The sequence below is a fragment of the Sinohyriopsis cumingii genome, unplaced genomic scaffold (assembly GCF_028554795.1).
Source record: "Sinohyriopsis cumingii isolate HCF-2022 unplaced genomic scaffold, ASM2855479v2 utg002881l, whole genome shotgun sequence".
Classification (NCBI taxonomy): Eukaryota; Metazoa; Mollusca; class Bivalvia; order Unionida; family Unionidae; genus Sinohyriopsis; species Sinohyriopsis cumingii.
The window spans coordinates 42315-62623 of record NW_028316328.1 but is presented as its reverse complement, the minus strand read 5'-3'; the positions used below and the strand labels follow the sequence as shown (position 1 = coordinate 62623).

The 20309-nt window shown below is 34.3% G+C and overlaps 2 protein-coding genes across 6 annotated transcripts; one reads left to right on the top strand and one right to left on the bottom strand.

The window, feature by feature from the left end:
- Positions 1-141: 141 nt before the first annotated feature.
- Positions 142-2546, bottom strand: LOC149770002 (uncharacterized). The gene is made up of 3 exons (XM_089949530.1): positions 2282-2546; positions 1880-1991; positions 142-1467 (listed from the first exon to the last, which is right to left on the bottom strand). The coding sequence occupies exons 1-3, from the start codon at positions 2544-2546 to the stop codon at positions 279-281; spliced, it is 1566 nt and encodes a 521-aa protein (XP_089805656.1). The 3' UTR covers positions 142-278.
- A 59-nt stretch (positions 2547-2605) lies between these two features.
- On the top strand, positions 2606-18236 carry LOC149770001 (gamma-glutamylcyclotransferase-like). 5 transcript variants are annotated; one of them, XM_089949532.1, is made up of 4 exons: positions 2606-2726; positions 7944-8075; positions 10192-10307; positions 15390-18236. In XM_089949532.1, exons 1-4 carry the CDS (start codon positions 2679-2681, stop codon positions 15658-15660), a joined length of 567 nt encoding a protein of 188 aa, XP_089805658.1. In that variant the 5' UTR covers positions 2606-2678; the 3' UTR covers positions 15661-18236. The 5 variants fall into 5 exon arrangements, with proteins under 5 accessions (XP_089805658.1, XP_089805657.1, XP_089805659.1 ...); XM_089949531.1 differs by having other exon boundaries at positions 2612-2726; positions 10159-10307; XM_089949533.1 differs by lacking the exon at positions 2606-2726 and adding an exon at positions 2755-2931 and having other exon boundaries at positions 10159-10307.
- The last annotated feature ends 2073 nt before the right edge of the window (positions 18237-20309 follow it).

Below are 20309 nucleotides of genomic sequence, written 5' to 3'. Positions count from 1 at the left end.
CCAGCTTGATTAGAATGAGTGGCGTTCACCGACTAATGGTAACAGATGGACAGACTATTCATAGCATCTTCTCATCAATAACCAGTAGAACTAAAGTAAGGAACACAAGTAAAAAAGTTTAGAATTAAGAACACAAGATAATTCTATGTAATTGACAAATATTTAATGGTGACACAATTATGTAAGAATATCGTGTATGCAAAGTTATGAGATGTACAAAAATAAAGAGTAAATCTCATATATATGTAATAAATCTATGATTATTTCACAAATCCTTACTAGTCAAATGGAACAACAGACTCGCACATATTTATAAGACAACATGCAACACTAACAATTTTGTCAACAACTGGAATTTCTCCTTTCTCATTCATGAGGAAATCAATTGGGAGCTTTCCATGAAGCATGGTATACTTATTTCGCATTAGACCGATTACACGTTCCACATGAATTCGCAAGTGTGCAATTTTTCTACTATTTTCTACATCAATAGGAGACAATTGTGATTTCCCCTTAGTAAAACTAGGGGTAATTACTTTAGCACAGTACATTCCAATACTGTCTGAAATATTAAATCCCCTGTCTGCTAACACAATATCTCCAGGCAATAAATTTGATAAAAATCCACAGTTTTCAGTTATGTATTTGTCACTTGCCCTACCTCCCCATGCTCTGGAAAGAAAAGAAATAGATCCCTGAGGTGTAATGCCAATAAGAAATTTTATGGTGTTGTTGTGCTTGTATGATGACCAAGTCTGAGCTCGTGCCATTAGGCTTTTAGGTCTCTGTATAAATATTTCAAAACAGTCTATAATGACGGCCACTTTTCCACCAAAATCTTGCCTAAATTCCATGGGCATGGTAAGCTGAAGCTCCTCCCTCTCGGGCCAAAACAAAAGAGGCTTTAATCTAATATACAAAACATGAATAACATTTAAAAATGTCCTTGACACGGTTGATGTTGATATCTGAAATCTGTATGCAATATCTTGCAAGGGGAGGTTGATCTTAAGTCTCATTAGTGTCATTATGATTTTTTCAAACTTCCAAACTTCTAGTCCTCTACTGGTTTGAATGTATGGAGCAACAAATTCAATCAGGGTCATTAGGGTCATGTAGCTCGACATTCCAGTGTAATACTTAACTTTCTCGTCATTATCACAAAATGATTCCTGATTCATTTTGTAGCTGCTTAATTTATCTTTAAGCAGTGTATTTTCAGTAATCAGGTGTTGAATTTCACTGTCAACTACACTCTGGCTAATGGAGTTAGTCTCTGGTGTTAGTTCTTGATCGGGTTCCATCTTTCCATTGATTGTAAAAGAACAAACAGAGCTGCCCCTGTGACCAGCAGATTCATCACCTTCCTTGGCAAAAGATGTTTCAGGAAAATGCTGCAAATCTAGCAACACTTTAGCTATATCATGGTCTTCTCTGGTCTTCTGTCTGTGTTGCATTCGGATGTACCTATAATTCAAAAATATTTTAGCAGGAAGCTCTATCAAATAGAATATATGAGAGTAAAACCAGGTGTGTAGTGCTGGGGGAATGGCGTTCCCTTCTCTATCTAGCACCACACCACTGATTATACAACATTATCAACTTTTTTTAACACATTTCGTAGGAAAAGCACATGTTAGTTTGTTTTATAAATGGAATAATATGGTATCTTTAATATTAACAACGTAATTACTATTAGAAAAGTAAAACCTTATTAAATAAATATGAAATTACAGGATAGACTCTATCATGATAATTTTCTTATTTGGTTTTGAATATAATTATCTGTATTAAACTGAGTAACATTTGTCAAACTGAGGAAATGATACAATATATAAGGGAAACTACTTTGACATGCTAATGACTGATCAGTTTGTACCTTTCCACTGTTTTCATTTTCTTCCTGGATTTCAAAGGTCCAGATAAGTCACCAAGTTTAAGGGTGGGAGCCCAATCTGGATGTGCTCGACTATACAAGTCTGCAGGTTTTCCTGAAAAAGAAAATAAAACAAAACAAAGTAAATAATTCAAAGTGACTAGATACATAATATATGGCATTGATAAGATCTAGTTAGAATCGTGAATGCATATTTGAAATATCAACATAAATTTTCTTAGAAAAACAATGGTAAGAACTGTAGTTCACATGCACTTTAAGATTTAAAACAAAGCGAAACCAGCCACAAATTTCTACGTTTCTGTGTTATTCACTGTAAGAAATATACTGTATACTACTACTAATAATAATGATAGTAATCTATGCAACATTCAATGAAAGTACCTTGAATAAAGTGGTCTGAGCAGATTTTTGAATGCTTCGACGGCAGGTCCTTTCTGTTGATGTTGGCCAACCATGTCCGTCGTCGCTCTTCGCTTAATGTTTTCGTTTGCTCTCCTTCAAATTTCCTGACAACAGGTATTGTGTAAAAGCCACGTTTCACGGAATCGTCTGCACGGTTTGAACAACCTTTAACCCAGCATGTATTAACCATTGTGCGATTGCAAATTTTATTCAGGTGATAAACAGTCACGCGCATGAAACTCATTGACCCACAAAATGGCGGATGACCTTACGGTGCCCGTATGTTATGACGTCATATGATAACTATGTATTAGTACTTCCAGTTCAGTACCCGTAGTTCTAGTCTATTTTTAGAACATATTTTCCTCTCATTTTGATGGTGATAGAAGAGTTTTATTTATGCATGTTTGGTGGGGATTTAAAGGTAATTGTTTATTCTTGAGAATATGAGCTCAGGGTGTGGTTGTCCGTGTGTATTTCGGCGACAGTGCACAGTGAGTAATAAGGCCTTGGTGATGATCAGGAAGTGAAATCTGTGTTCTGTTTAAATGTTGCTATGACAGCCTAGCATATAAAAAAAGAGCAGGTCAGCCTTTGACAAGAACTTCACCGTAAAGTCATCTTTGAAGGTATTTTAGATTAGCATATGATTTTTATTGTGGAAAGGTCAGTACTGAGAAACAAATGTAGAGAACATATAGTAAAATTAATTGTGTTCTTCTGGCCAGCCAGAGGCGGCAACCGGATACTTTTGCCGATAGGTGGTTCCGAATCATTTGTTCCATCATCCCAGTCCCTGAAACGGTGCCTAACAGTTTGAAAGACTCGACTACTTGATTCTACTTGGATATACCTCAGTAACAAATTGGGCACGACAGTAAGGACAGAACGATTAAAGCAATTTTACTTTAGTATGTGCGAGAGTTTCAAAATCCAGTTTTGACGCAGTGCCATAACTCCCTGTTCTCGATATAAAGCAATGTAAGACAAAGCACATGTTTTTGTTTTAGTGCTATATCATCCCTCAGAACAAAAATATCGAGTGATGTGTCTTACGTTGTAGGACTAGGTATAAAGGTGATATTGGTCAAAATGGTTGACGCAATACACGAACCTTCTGACACTGGGTCAGAGAAGTATGAGGGAACCACAGGCACTTGATTTAGGGGGAAACTAGTGTGTACACTCACCAATTTATTATTGAGTGTTAACTGGTGATTGTACACACTAGTTTCTCCCTGAATGAAATGCGTGTGGAGGGAATATATCATTTATTATCGTCATTTGTTATCCATAGTTTGCTGTAACAACTGATGTTTCTTAAGTAATGAGAAGTATCAGTATGAAAGGAGTATATTTCTGAAAATTAAAGCTTAAGTGCACCTACATAAATATAGAGAGACAGACAGTCAATCAGGTCATGCAGGTTTTCAACACTATGTCAGTAATACCAACAGGTGTCATTTTTTAGAATTTGATTCAACATTTTTCTCTTTATTTGGTTCCTTACACATTTGGAGGCTCATTAATTTAATGACCCATAAGTCATCAATGTTAAAGTAGCCGGACATTTTTGGACAAGATCAGCCTAAAGGTGTGATCCATTATAATCCATATCATGTTGTGTTGTCACATGAAAGCTACACATAATAAACAAATTCATTCTACCCAATATTGTGATGATTAGACACAACATGCTCTTTTCTTGACCCAGTTTAGTATATGGCCACTATTGTAAAAATCCATGATGATTGATAATTTCCATCTGAAAGTTTCTTGGTGACAGTTAAGGTGCAGAGTATTTATCTGGATGGGTTAGACTTTGGTTAAACAAATTAAGTATCAAATCTTAAAATAACTTCTACTTAATTTAAGATGAGTAAATGCCCATACATGACCCATTTATGACTTACTATAGCTGTTCTCAAGGTATTTTGCATTTTGAAGGTAATATTAACATCTTTTTATTTACATTTATGTTTTTTCCCACCTTATATGCTCTGTCACTGATGACAGTGGTAACTGAAGCTTGCTGTTGAAGCTTGATATTAATGTAGAACAATAAATGCTTCTTGTTTTTAATGAAACAATTTATAGTTATTGAATTAATACACAGATTTATTAGAATAGCTATAATTAAGTTGGCAAGATGATGAATGATCTCAATATTGAATTTGCAATCCTCAAGATTTTAGACTTTTCCAGACATTTTATAAAAGAATCACCTGCTAAAATTGCTGAAATACCAATAGTTTATTATTTCAATAGTGGTGGGAACGTATTTAAGAGTAACAACAATAATAAGTTCATTACCTTTGTAATTTTTGTACCATTCATTTCGTTTTATTTTTTATATAATAATTACAGATAAAAATCAAAGAATTTTTAGTCTCATTCTTGAGTGCACAATTTTTATTAAGGAAGTAGTTGCATAATAATAATAAGAAGAAGAAAAGAAGACAGTAAATCATGTTTGCATTTATTGAAACACCAGAATTTTCTTTGCTATGATGATGTAGTATTTCTATAGATGAGGCTATATCAAGTTTGCACAATAGCAAAAGGGTCACAAACTCACCTGAACATCAGAAAGGTGCGCAGAAACAGGAAAATGTAAACTGTCACAGTGACCTGGGTTTTATATTATTATAATGCACAAGCAATGTAAAAAGTCTACATGAGATAAAATATGTAACAGTGACCTACTTGTGGTATGGTAGTGTAATACTCTTCAGGGTGCTTGCATATATCTCTTTTCATGATTATGAGTAACAGTTATAGAAATTTTACAAAAACAACAATACTTAATCATATAATATATATGTTAATAACAGGTCACAATGACCAATTTTTTTTTAGGACTGCAGGACTTAAAAGTGGCAGATTTGATGCAGCTTTGAATGCTCATAATGATGATCATTTACAAACTCTCATGTCAGAGGACTGACCTAACAGAATCACTCAGATTTCCTTGGCATTTACGACATTCAAATACAAAATATTTGAACCTTTTCTGTTGGTAATAAATGCAAAATATTGCTTATAGATTAAGTATGCACAGTAGAAGGTGCACATCAATTAGAAAAACTGTATAAATGACTGTAGCTGCACACCAGTCAGCAGAACACAGGATTTCCAGTTGCATACCTGTCACTCTCTGGGAGAAAAAAAAACAAACTCCTGATTTTTGGGGTCATTCCATGCCTACCTTCCGATTTCATAATATCTCCAGATTTTTGCATAGAACTAATGCTTGTTACATTATGTCTCTCAATTTTAATTTCTCCTAAAAGAATTCTGCATAAATAGATATATCTTATGTAGTCGATAGATGCCATGTTCTCTTTTATCTTCTTTGAATATTGTTGTGATGAAATAATTATTATCACACTTCAAAGAACTTTTACGAGAGGTCTAAAGCGCTCACCGTTCCGGATCACTGCCATCTTACCTCTGTCTGCGTGGGTTCGAGTCCAAAGCTCGGCTAGCGTGGGTACGTGGGAAATCCTGCCAGTAGCTTCTCGTGGGTCGGTGGTTCTTACCTGGGTTTTCCAGGGTTCTTCCTCCACCATTAATACTGGCCGCCATGTATAGCCTATCTTGTGCTGAAAAATGGCGTTAAACCCTAGAACAACAACAACAACAACAACAACAACAAAGAACTTTTATCTTCAGTAAATAAAATGTTAAGTTTAAGCATTATTTCTGTCATTTTGTGCATTTTTAAAAACACTTCAACAATACTAACAGCAGATAATAAACCACAAAAAAATTTTATCAGCAATTAGTTTCAATCCGAAGAATGATCACTGTGAATGAAGTAGCATCTCAATTCCCACTTAAGAAACTTACATGAGTGAACACCTGGCACTACCATATATATATATGCATGTTAATTAACATCATTAAATTAAAAGAAGGAATGCAAAAATGTACCACGCAGCTTATGTGTGCTCAAAAACACTTAATTCAGAATAAATGTTATTTAGTAATAATTTTAAATACCTTTCGAGTTGAGAATAAGGAAATATGGGATATAAAACATGGGGAAAATAGTTGCCACATGTATGGTAGCTTGAGACTACATATTAATATTTACCACAAAATAGCGCATTGGGCATAGTTTATTTGCCAATCAGTTACTGATACTTACATAATATACACTGTAGAACAAGATTTCTTTGAATTATATTGGAGGGCCAGTCCATTTTACAAAATATTTGCAATGATATGGATTAACTGTTAATTAGTTATGCTGTCTTTCTTGCTTGTTTACTTAAGACTAACCTTAAGCTATTGTGCAGATATTGTATAACGCAGCTGACTAGAATATGAAAAGAGGTCACATCCTGGAAGAAAATAAGACATTTCACATAAAGAAAGTGTGCATCCTTGGAGAATTGCACACATATTGGAACTGGAAGATCAACCAATATTTGGTAAAAATGAGGCTTAAAAAATGCCCTGAACAACCTCCCAATTTTAGGTCCCAATATCCTTTTCTTTTTAATTCATTCTCCATAATTGGCTTTTGAAATGTTGACAGGTATGCAGTTGGTATATTTCATCATCATGGCTAGCCAGCATGGCCATGTGTCAGTTAAACCTAGGAAAAAGGGGTGGCATTATTCAGTGGTAGAAAAGTGTGCCTGCCAGGTGTTTTAATACATTCCGCGTTACTAAGTCCGATGTTCAAGCTATTGATTATATATGATCATTCATGATACCTTCCTTGTATTAAGATGGAAGGTTCTAGAACTGAGAAAAGAACCTGGTCCCAGTCTGATGCCTGCATCATAGACTTACATCCAGCTTAGTTCATCTTTTTTATTCTTGGACATATCATCAATCAGATCCTCATACATGTAGCAAAGAGCATGACTGGGGAACATGGTTTGCATATCAAACTGGAAATGGTGATATTGGACAGCTCCAATGAAGTTTCCAGTCCCTATGTTATATAGTATTGGTGGTGGCTTGAGGAACCTCAGAACTGGTCATTTTGTCAGTTTATTTAAAGAATATTTGTAAATGCATCTTTTGTTAGTGGTGGTCAAGATTCTTCAGTGTGGCCAGTCAAAATTGGTTGGGCATTTTGTTATGCATACAGTAGATGACTTGATTACATTTTCAGGCTGTAACAACAATTTTTTATTTTCAATTGCACATATCTCTTACCTTTTGGGGGGCCCCGAGTGGCCGAGTGGTCTAAAGCGCTCTTCGTTACAGATCACTGCCATCTCACCTCTGTCTGCGGCGGTTCGAGTCTAGGATTCAGCCAATGTGGGTATGTGAGAAAGCTTGCCAGTAGCTTCTCGTGGGTCGGTGGTTCTTTCCGGTGTTTTCCCGGGTTCTTCCTCCATCATTAATACTGGCCGCCATGTATAGCCTATTGTGTGCTGAAAAATGGCGTTAAACCCCACAACAACAACAACAACAACTCTTACCTTTTGGTCATGTACTTTTTTCTGACACAAGCATTGCTATCACAATTAAGCAAAAAGAAATTGAGGTAGATCTGTAAAATAAAAGATGCAAGTAATTAAAACAAAGTAAAGAAAAGGCACATGTAAAAGTGAAAAAAAATAAATCCTGTTGTATGGATGCAAATAATTATAAATTTTATCTTTCATCATTTCAGAGTTTTGAAGGTATTGGCATCATGGCCAGACCAGGGAAATTTTTGTACTTTGCATACGGAAGTAATCTGCTGAAGGAAAGGCTAAAAATGGATAATCCGAGTGCTGAATTTGTTACAACTGCTAAACTTATGGTACTATAGGTTTACCTTCTTCGTAATTTTTCTGTCCATAGTCATTTAAATTTTATACTTAAGGGACAACTTTTTTCCATCAAATTTTTAAAAGTAACAACAATTTTAAATGCTGTGAAGAAAATATAGATTAAACCAGAATATACTTTGTGTGCCAAGACATTTCTCCATTAAGTTTTCTTGGTGACTGCCAAGTAATGGCCTTTGTGCACTACCCACTGCCATTCTTTGGTGATAGCAATTAAAACCAAGTAACAGTTGTATCCACTCCCAAAATCTAATAGAAATGGCTGAAGGAAGTTGCTGAAATATTTACCTGTTACACAGTTGGCAAAATGCTTACTGGCTGATAATTTGTTTTGTCCAAAACATGCCTGCCAGCCACTATGATTTTGGTGTAATCAATACAGTTTAATAGATATAATTACATTTTTATGATGGCCTGTGTATGGATTATGCTTTTGTGTATGGATTACATTTTCAGGTACATACACCTTAAAACACACAAACATACAGCAATCACAATTTACAGTGTCATTTTTAATCGATATTTGTGAGAAAATTCAGGAAAACAAGCTTTTAGCCACATGGCTAATGTATACAGTCATCTATTTTCCCAAAATGTTTACATAGTGTTCTGTTAATAACCATGCTCTTAGCATAAGAGATTTGTAGAGAACAGACTGGTTTCATGAAGTTGAATTCCTAGTGCTTGAATTTATTATACAAAGAAGCATTTTTGAACCAGTCAAGAAGTTGACATATTGACATAATTATCAGAGAATTCGGGCTCTGTTGTTGTTGCTCAGGAATGTTCAGTGGCTGTGGAAAGTGTTAGAAGAGTATTTTTAACTGGAAACATGCTAAATGGGGCAAATAAAAAATTAATAGTGCTGCTAAAATTGAAAGAGGATTATCTATTGTGTGCAATTCAGCTTTATAGAATTTTACCAAGCTTGTTTTGAGCTTTGTTAAATTGACTTTGTGATCAACCATATTGACATAAAAACTTTGACATCGAAAAGAAATGTAAATATCCTGAATACATTTTTGTTGTAATTAAGACAGAAAACTAGTAGATTACACTTGTTACATTCAGATTGTTTTTCCCCGCTGAGATTTCACTGGTGCCTTGAGATTGGCAGGTATGCTGAAGTAAAGAATCTTTTTTTATATACTTGCTCGTTTAATTTGTTTTGGTACTGAGTTTAAGAATTTTGGGCTATATATTATTAACAATTGCGTTCTTTGTACCAGTGCACTGGATCTTGAGCATGATGAAATCTTTTCATCTGAAACTTTCTCGATTTAAACTTTTCTTCACCGATAATTGTCATGAATTGTCTCAGTACATCTGTTGATCAAGGAAACTCATCTCCTTCCACTATCTATTGCAACAGTGGCAAAAATATTCATCAGAGCAATTTCAGACTTCTTTCTGATTTAATATCATTTTATTTTTCTGTTAGCGGGACAGTATTATCATCATTAGTACTGGTATAGGTTAGAGCATCTGCCTCGAATGCAGGAGGTTGTGGGTTCGCACCCCTGCCAAGTCATGCCAAAAAAATTGTACTAACAGCTGCCTAACTTGGCAGTCAGCATAAAGAGGTTAGTGTTAGGACTGGTCTGCGTGGTGCCAGGATAATGTGACGGGTGGGACATGATGCTACATGTTTGTGGCATGATGCCCCAATGCTAGATATTACTATAAACTTTCACACTGCAGACATTATAGAGATATGACTGATATATTATTAAAGCTATGTTAAAAATCCTAATTAAACACACAGACACACCACACACACACATAGTTTTATAGACTGCCTTTTAATTTTGTGACATTGTCTCTCTACTTATTCCAGTTTTTATTTGTTTTACACCTTGGAATCTTTCTTAATAACACCCTTGTATGATTTTGTTGGTTTTCTTTTGTTTTATTCCTGGACTGGTCTTTGCAAATTTTATTACAGTCAGTTTGCACAAAAGGCAAGTTTACTAGAAAATTGTACTTTCCCTGGGAAATTTGAACTTTACCCAAAATATGACAACATAGTTTAATGATATTATAATTGTTTTGGAGGACTATTCATTACAATTCCGCTCATATGGCAAGGATCCAATGGAATGCAGATGGAAAGGGGCGCCTGCCAGTATCTACCAAAGTTATGGGACCTGTGTCTGGGGCTGTGTCTGGGAGCTGGGGAATGAACACAAGGAGACATTGGATCGGTATTTTTAAAATTTTCTAAAAGTTGTAAAATTTGTATGATGATACAATTGTTAAATAATAGCATTAAAACTAATTTTGCATAAATATTTATGAACATTTCATATAGTCTTATTGTATGTGATTTTGGGGTTAAAATGTCGAATGTTTAGATGACTGAAAGAAGATATATATATATATATATATATATATGTGTGTGTGTGTGTGTGTGTGTGTGTGTTTTATATATTTGTTTTGATTTTGATTTTGGGTACAAATGGTTTTCACACATTAAAATTTCTTCTGCATCTCAGACCTGTACCAAATTTGTGGATAGAGTGTGCTTGGTGTGAAGAAGAACCCAATCATGTTGGGGGTCACTATGATAATTTTGCACAATACTTTCATTTTTCAACCATGTATCTTCATGAAAGTTTTTGGATGACGTGAGATTGGGTATGAAATAAATCTACTGATTTTGGGGTGAGAAGGTCAGAAGTCAAGGTCACTTTGACTGAAAGAAGAAAACTGTTTTTCTGCATAGTAAGTTTAGTTCTAGACCATATACCATTACCGTGGAGCCACAGTGTGCTGGACTCATGACTGAAAGTGTGTGGGTTAGAATCTTATCAACAAATTTTCCTGGATCATCTCCATCTCCATGGTGTGTCCATGGATAAGACACTTTACTACAGTTGGGTGGTATTTCTAATTATGCACAGTGATAGTAATCAACCCTTATGTAATGTAATACTGACAGATGATAAGAACGAATGTTGAGTTACAAAAAATGTTAACCATGTTCATACATTATAGATGTAGATAACTGGATTGTAATAGTTTGTCTAATGTCTTTCTTAATTCCCAGTGTCTAACATACTGATATGCATGGTATCTAGTTAGACAACCCTTTGTTTTCATTGATCTCTGGTGTAAAGAAGATATTTTGGATGCCTAAAACATTCTTAATTAGTTTTTTTTTAATCACCCATTAAAAAGTGATTATGGCAGCCAAAAGGTTCAGTTTGCATTGCATCACTTTTCACATGAGAAATTTATGAACTTCGGGATTTGCAGCCACAGGCCAAAATTTTGCTATGATCAGATTGTCAGCTGATACTAACTCCCCTTGATGCAAAGAAATAATATAAATGGTGCAGACTATAATTCTAAGAGTACAAATTGGACACTGCAGTCACTCTTTGAAAACCATAGGCAATTTTCAAAAGAGATATGTTATTTCAAAACAGAATAATTGTCATAACTAGTTTGTAACAAGTGAGAAAACAGTAGAGGAGGCTTCACAAAAACACTATAAAAGACTTCTGGAGGAAAAGTACAATCTTGTTGGAGAAAAAAACAAAACATGTTCAGATCCTGCTACTGCCGTAGAGTTTTGGTGCTATACAAGTTCCTAAAGCTGACTCACACCCAAAGATTTATAAGTTGATCTGCATACCTGGGATTCCCAACAAAGGATGTGAATAAACATTTATCATTATTCAATCTTACAAGAAAGCACCAGCATTCATGAAGTAATGTAAATCATAATTGAAGAAAAAAAGATAACAAAAAACTGAATAATAAGCAAAAATTCATCAAGATATTGCACAAAAGATAATTTATTCCAATGGAAAGGGCTTACCACGCAGTTCCTAATTGTAATTTAAAAGTTGCAAAATGCATGTACCATTTCTGAGTTCTGACAGATGTGTAGGGGAAGTTACCAATGCCCTCTAATTAATACCTTGGCACAGAGTGTATTGAATGTGATATATCCAATAGCACAATGAATTTAGGTGTTGGGAAAACAATATTCAACCCTACAACTCAGTGCTGTTACATTAATGTAGACTGTGTGACTCAGAATAACAAAGCAGTTAATGCGGTGACCAAAAACCAAACTCTGCCCTTATGGCCTATTTCATGCATCTTAGGAAGTTGTTAACTGTGCTGTAGTGCAAATATAACTATGGATATCAATGGATATTAATGATGAAAAATTATGGCCAATATATTGTCTATAAGAATTTAAATTTCAGTCTCACATAGATGTAAAAAAAAAGGTGACATTTGATTCAGATAGTACCGTATTTGCCGGCCTACAAGATGATGCTTATTGACCAGAAAATCTTAGCTTCGTCTTATACTCCGAATCGACGTATATATGGATTATGTCTTCCAAATTGCTTTATCATATTTTTCGTATAGAAAATAATTCTCCAAGAGTACGAAAAATGTGTAAAAATATTTCATTTTGGGGAAGAGATAGTGTATGAACAAATATAGGAGTTTTTTAAACAATTATGTGATATTCAGTATTAAAAATTAACATAGATCAGGTGTAATTGTGCTAAAGGAACATGCACTTGTAATGTACATTGTTTGTAATATACATTGTTTAAATTTAATTACATATATGTGCATTAGAATTTACTTGTTAGAAGATGAATAATTATGACACAAAGACATATTCCATTACAATTTTCTTCTTTCACCTGATGATCAAATAATCTGTATGCCCCATTGAGAGAGACAGACAGACAGAGATGTCTTCACGATTGTAAATCTGTATTATTCACTTACATGATGACTGATTTTACTTGTGTACAAGTGCAGTACCATATTCCATTATCAATTAATACCACTAGTTAAGCAATTCCTTCTAATTTTTGTTTCCACTTCCATTATTAAAAGAATCACAGGGCTTTGTACATGTAGTGGTATTTACATGTTAATATGCTACAGCTGTATTAAGTCATTCCAAGCGTACACCTATTTGAGGTCAAGATTATGCAGACCAGATCAGATTAGCAAGGCTGCCAGTAATGAAATGAAGCTACCCATGGGTATTATGAATACTGTACCATATAGTTAAAGGAAATGCCAGGTGGCTACTATTGTAAATTTCACAGCCAGTGACATTTTGGAACTTGCGGACAGAACGACACCAGTTTAAATTACATCTAGCATGAGCAAAGATAAAAAACAACTGCTGTCTAAGTACAGGAAGAGTACATGCACTTTAAAGAAAATCTTAATTGTTGGAAATGGAGAGGTCATTATACTTGCAAAGAAAATTAGACCTCATGCAAACAGGTCATTCTTGGAATTTAACCTAATGGAGACTGTATGGAAATAACTATTGTGAATATTTAAACATTGAAGGAGTATGGTTACGTAGTTATTTTCATAGTTTACATTTATTTTTCATTTATTAATGCTTTCTCTCTTTGACAAAAGCTTCAGCAACACGGGGGCAATAAGTTTAAAAAAACAACAAAAAAATCCACAAAGAGCTGAACTCAAGGTGCAAAAAAAGAAAAATGTGATGGAATACATATGCATCCTTCTCTCTGTATCTCTCTTCCCCCCACCCCCATCCACCCCCACCCTCGGAAAATGCATTTTAGTATTATTGATACAATTTCCCTATTGTAGGTAATCTGAAATAACATACAGTGATACTTTTAATATTTAGGAAACCCAAAGTTATTATAATTAAATTCCACACAGCATCACAAGTTTTATCCTACCTGTAACTCAGTAAATTTTCGGGCCAGCATCATTATATGTAGGTAAAAGTACATAATACACAGGTAGGATAAAAATCACGATGCTGTGTGGAACAAAGTGAAAAACACAATCAGAGGTGTTGATCTGGCCTTGTCTTATACTCAGCATCAACTTGTATAAGGATGAAAGATGGAAAGTTTGCCAAATTTGCAGAGTAAGCTATATAGCAACTATCACTGCCCGATTTCCGCATGTTATCTTTTGATGGTAAACACATACAAACTTGTGTTTAGGAACTTTAACAATAGTATGTAAATATAAATTTGTGTTTTAAGAACTGAATCGGTGATCTGGATATTTTAACTGCCTCTTGTACACTATTTCATCATAAAATTAGCTTGAAACTGCTGTAAGTGAACCAGGCCTAACCAGGAAATAATTGCAGACAATGCTTATTAGATTGTCTGTTTTTGTAAATAATCTGGCAAATATATTAAGAAAAATGTACAATTCATAGAAAGCAAAGTCTAGGTATTATGATATTTAAGATTTAATTTTAAAATGCAATTATGTAGGTCAGAAACATATGGGACAATGTTATGTTATGGAATGCATGAAAAGTGTTGCAAGGTCAGACTTGTTTTCTGACTTGACTCGTATTTGTGAAAATATGGAAAAAAAGCAGCAAAGCATATACTATTTAACCATTGCCAAAAAGTATGTAGACAAATTAATAAACCACAAGTGTGCAATCCTATCAATGGACTGTTGTAATGAAGCTATATAAAGTGAATGATTACATTATGAAAACCACTCCTTCTAAAAATAGATGGACCCATTTATGTGTTGATTTGGTTGGAAAGAAGGATTTAGTTTTACTATAAAGGAGCCATGTTTGTAATTTTATGCAGTTTAGTGTGTTATGTATGAATAGTTACGGTAATGTTTTATCCGCAACATCAAAATTATTACAAACAGTACAATCTTAAGACACGTGTGCATTTTCCCTCATGTACATGGTAAAGGGGTTGTTTCAAATGTGTTTAGAAATCTTTGAAAGTGCCATTATTGTGAACTTTTTAGAAAGTATAGCAAAATAACACAAAAAAAAACAAAAACAAAAATTGATTAAGAGTAGTTGATTAAGCATTTTTATTTACTTGCAATTACAATAATGTAATCTGGTTACTCAGTTAAAATTTGTTACAAGATGTAGTTTCTATTATTCTCGTTTAGAGTCATATAGTGAAAATAACTTTAATTTTTTTTACTTGAAAATAAAGTATTGCTTAAATCATATATTAAATGCAAATATGAACAGTGAGAAATAAAGGGTATAATTAAAATAAGAGAACACACACGCACACATATATTGCGTTTCTTGCTTCGCATTCACTTCTCCCTGATGAGCTCTCACTTCTCCCTGTTTTGTCCAATAGAAGTCACTTCTCCCTAAATTTCAAGTCTTAGCTTGACCCCTGGTCTCATGTTTTATATCAACAGTCTTTTGTCTGGTTTGCTTAAATTCGTATTTTTCTCCTCATTCTTTGTATATTCAGGTAATAAGAGAGTCATTATTTATATTTTAGGCAGGAAGGAGTTCATGCAGACGTCTATGAACCATTAGAAGTGGATGTCTTTTCCCAACAGGGCCAAACCCTACATTGCAGAACATACATGCTCAGTCGGTCAAGTGATGAATTTGATGCACGCCCTTCTCCACAGTATTTGGACATAATCATACGTGGAGCTGAGCAAAATGGACTTCCAGCAGACTACATTGCAGAACTGAAAGCTATAGAACATAACAACTACCAAGGAAATGTTGATATCTATAATCAGATTTTACAACTTCTATGAAGCTGATTTTGTAGCATACGTCTCCTTCTTGGATATTTTAGCATCTACAGAATAAATTGTATTTTTATCCTGACAGATCTGCGGAATATTGTAGGATTGTAACAAAAGAAAATAATTTTAAAACATATTGCTAAGGGCCCATCCATTTAGTACATATGCATAAAATCAGCCATTTTCAACCCCCTTCCCCCTCCACATCATTGCATGGTGTACTTTTTCTACCTTCCTCCCCCATCACACATTTTTGCTTAGTAACCTTCCACATACACACACACACACACACACACACACACACACACACAATTTCTCTAGACATATTAAAATCAGACATTGCAAATATTGGATGCAGATGACACAGTCTTGACTGCAGTAGATTGTTCTTGGAACCAGAAAAGAATGGTGTGCAGTCTGTATGCTTGCTTACATCAAGAGCTTCTGTCTGCTAACAAGCTAACAGTGTTAGGGACCTCCTGGCAACAATCAGGCTAAAAATTACAAATTGATGAATGAAATGAAGTTCTTTGCATTTTTTAATTGATCAGCATCCTTGATGCTTTTCAGTATTAAAATCGGTTGGAGCTACAAACAAACAGGAAAGTGTGCGAAGACTAAAGGTTGTTTGTTGCTGGCTAAGAAACATAGGTTTTTCTCATAGTAGCTATAATATAGTTTTTGTTATTATACGCATACATACTACTTGGTCTTACTCCCCCTTCCCATCCCCCATCCCATGTACACATATGCAAACTTCAAATCTTCCTCTATGCATAAATACTCAATGGATGACTCATAATGTGAACATTGTTCAATGGCATTTTATGTTTTGTCATTCAAATTAATGTATTGGACCAACTTTTAGCAAATATTTAGAGGAGCTGTTGGGGTCAGTGATTAGGATGTGGGATTAAAAACTGGAAGGGTGCAGGTTTGAATCCTACCATCGGACCAGCCTGATTCAGCTACCTTGGTGTGCTCTTGGGCCAAGCACTTTACTCCAATTGCCTCAAATAACTGACTTGTTTTGATGTGCCATAAAGCACAACACCAAAATCAAAGTAAATATTTAGTGTTGATTTGGGAACTGCATTGGCAATGAGAAAGACTGGTAGTACAGACTGCTTTACTTTCACTTTTGCTGAGGAAAGTTCAGAAGGCTGTAATCTATTCATTAACCTTTTTATTATTCTGCATTTTTAAACTGCTGAAACAAAAAACTTATGTGAAAAAAATTAAACTCTGATAGCAAAGATAATTTGAATATTCAGATACCCACTGTTATAAAGGGAAATGGATTTCTCAAAGGTTGCTCATATTTATTTCTTATATTTATTTCTTATCTTTTCTACTTTTGGTAATCTTACACTAGGCTAAGTAAACATACTAAGGTACATTATGATACTTATAAACACAATAAGTAACAACTGTACAGTTAAACCTATATTTAGCACAAACTGATGGAACTAATATATGTTGCAAATATGTGTCTGGTAATAAGAGTAGTAAATTATACTTTGTTGTCAGTGACAATCAGTTGATCCTTAAGAAAGGATTTTCTATGTTTTTATATGCCCACTGTAAGACCATAAAAAACTACCATGATATGAGATCTGAAAAATGGCATTAAACCCTACAATGACAACAACAACCACCACCATTTACCATCATAAAACATTGTATGTAGCTTGTATTTGGGACAGTGAGAAAATCTACCAATTTCAGGCTCAAAAGGTCAAATGTCTAGGTGACAGCGACTGAAAAATAGAATACCTGTTCCCACAATAATTTTACTTAAATACCAGATACCTTGACCAAATTTTGTTAATTAATTGCATTTGAGGTAAGAAAGAAATGTTGATTTTGTGGTCAGAAGGACACTTTTTATAAAAAATGTAAGCAGTATACCAAATATTAATTCCAAAATAAATAACGTATTCAGCTAGGAGAGGAACAACCTGCCTGTCCAGCTGTTTTCTAAAAATAGTGTATTGTGTATTAGACTGACAATAATTCCAGGCAGTGCTGTTGCTAATTTCTTGGCTATAAAACTCCTACAAATAATTGCAGATGTTATTTATAATGATTGAGACATCAGCATTATCCACTATAACCCTAGGAGTGTACATAGCCCATGAATTAGTTTAAATAGGATAATGTGCGTGCATGTTCTCTGTATGATTTTTTTGTTGTTTGGGGTTTCAATACATAGGCTGTACATGGTGGCCAGTATGTCTGGTTGAGGATGAACACAAAAAAAATCCCAAGAAGAACCACCAACCCATAGTATTTATAAATGTGTTTATGATATTTGGAAGTTAATTTTATCAAATATTATTTGTTTATTAAATTTTACAGATGTTTTATTCTTGCTGGTACAAAGAAGTTTCTTTTAATAATTTAGCTATTTTTAGCTCAATGTAATATAAATTTTGTTAAGCATATGATTCAGTGTTAATGCAGTATTGTACATTCCTGTTATACAATTACTCAGGATGTTACAGTTCTTTGGATTCACACACAAGTTCTGATTTTCAGATGGAAGCTGAAGTTTTTAAATGAAATATAATGAACCCATCATATTTTCTCATTTTTTGTCTCATTATTTAATGCATCTCTCTCTCTCTCAATGTCTAAATGATTCTTCTTTATTATTAATTACCTGGATAATGATAGAGTTGGTGATATTTGCTTTACATCAGTGAAACTGGTTTATAGCTTATCTTTGGGAGAATTACTGCTTTAGCTTTTATCTTGACTATTTCATTCCATCTGTCTCTCTTTAGTGACACTGACCTTACTGAGGTAAAAGTACACTTGTATTGTATCAAATAACTGGCAGATGAGGTGGAGCTTCACATTTTGAAAGAGTGTGGATTTTGGACTCCAAATCAAGAGTCATCTTATCATCAAAGCAATTTCAATGGCCCATGATACAGATATTAAGGGTGCAGTTGTATGAACCCCTTGGTCAGTATATATTTAATTTTTTGCTCGCCAGGAAATAAGGCAAAGTGAGTTTATGGTATAGTCTTTTGTCCATCATGTGTTGTCCATTCGCTATTGATTTTGACAACTTCTCAACAAAAAAACAAACAAACCACGGAACAGAATCTGACCAAATTTGAAAGAGAGCATCCTACATACATATCTTCTAACTTGTTCAGCTGACTCTCATCTGTCTCATTAGGTTGTTATTACTAAATATATAAAATCCTTTAAATGGCTTCTCAAAATTCATTTAAAAGAATTGAACCAAATTGCCAGAAAGCATTCTGACATAGATGACCTTGAACTTTATAGAAGTGATGCTGATTAACCTCAAAATATAGCTGCTGTTGTAAAGAAAAGAAAGAAAGAATCTGTGAAACACCTTAACTGCATCTGACCAAATTTAAAGAAAACACCTTGCATGAAGGTCTTTCAAATCTGTTAGTGGTGATGTGGTGTGTTTAACACCATGGTGGCCAGTATAACTGGTGGAGGAAGAACCTGGAAAACTCCAGGAAGAACCACCTTCTTTTTTATCTAAAGAGTTATTGACCAAAGATTTAGACATGCTAGTCTGCAGTATCCTTACATAGGATTCTGTGTTGTTTTGGGGACTTCCACACTTCGGCCAGTTACAGCGATCAAAGTCTTGAGATATATTCCCAGTGTAGGAAATAGTTTCTTGAAAACCAGTCAATTACAGCCTCAGTTATTGTGCCTCAATTCTATAAGTTTTTATTTGTTTCCTCCCCCACCATCTACAACCTGTCATATTCCTACTTCCTTATCATATCTGATGTTAGGATTGAAGATTTAAGCTAGTCCATATATCTGGGTATACTTACCTAGTTTCGTTGTTACTACCCATGCAGTTGTAGATCTATGAATTATGAACACCATTAATTCTCATCTTGACTGAACAACACTACATGATGCTTTGTGGGGGTAGGTGGCAGGACTTGATAGCACTCATCTGATACATATAATGCCTATAGATTTTTAAGGAGGTAGATTGCACATGGACCTCTTTTCAACAGTACTAAGTTTGTTAGGATGCGGCATCGTTTTTGGGGAGTAACTGATTGCAGTCTTGTGATGAACTTGTTGTATTGTGTCCTTTAGATTTATTCCCATTGCCCATTTTGGGAGTGAATTTTTCTGATGTTGTTGACATAAACATAGAAACATAGAAACATAAAGCATAAACCCTGGCAAAGAGGATATACAGTTATTCCTTGGTTCATACCACAGAGTAACCACTTAACATGTACAATGAATGAAAATCAACATTACTTGTTTGGACCAATTTATTACAACCCATAAGGAAATGTAAGCATTTAAATATATAATATATTTAAATATATAATATATATAATTTCAAACATGAAGCAAGAGAATCTGCCATGTTTGAATCTCCTTTGTATTTGGTCTAAAACAATAAGAAGAGGAACATTATCACTAATATACAGTGCTGTAAATAAGTACCCCAAAGTTACCTTTCCATTCCAGTTTAAATACACATAAATTTGCATTTAAAAACTAACATGTCAGTTAATCAAGTGAGTAATATCAGGCCAACTTGTGATATATTGTAATTCGTCAAAGAAAAGAGATGACAGAACATTTTATACACAGTACTTTACCCATGGCAGAATTTGTAGCCA

Excerpts from the sequence above, each read along its gene's own strand:
- LOC149770002 (XM_089949530.1), bottom strand. The coding sequence starts at position 2,546 with ATGAGTTTCATGCGCGTGACTGTTTATCACCTGAATAAAATTTGCAAT. Across the intron at positions 1,992-2,281 it reads CTCAGACCACTTTATTCAAG|GAAAACCTGCAGACTTGTAT; the intron begins GTACTTTCATTG and ends TTTCTTTTTCAG. Across the intron at positions 1,468-1,879 it reads AAAATGAAAACAGTGGAAAG|GTACATCCGAATGCAACACA; the intron begins GTACAAACTGAT and ends TTTGAATTATAG.
- LOC149770001 (XM_089949531.1), top strand. The coding sequence starts at position 2,679 with ATGGTGATAGAAGAGTTTTATTTATGCATGTTTGGTGGGGATTTAAAG. Across the intron at positions 2,727-7,943 it reads TGTTTGGTGGGGATTTAAAG|AGTTTTGAAGGTATTGGCAT; the intron begins GTAATTGTTTAT and ends TCATCATTTCAG. Across the intron at positions 10,308-15,389 it reads CACAAGGAGACATTGGATCG|GCAGGAAGGAGTTCATGCAG; the intron begins GTATTTTTAAAA and ends TTTATATTTTAG.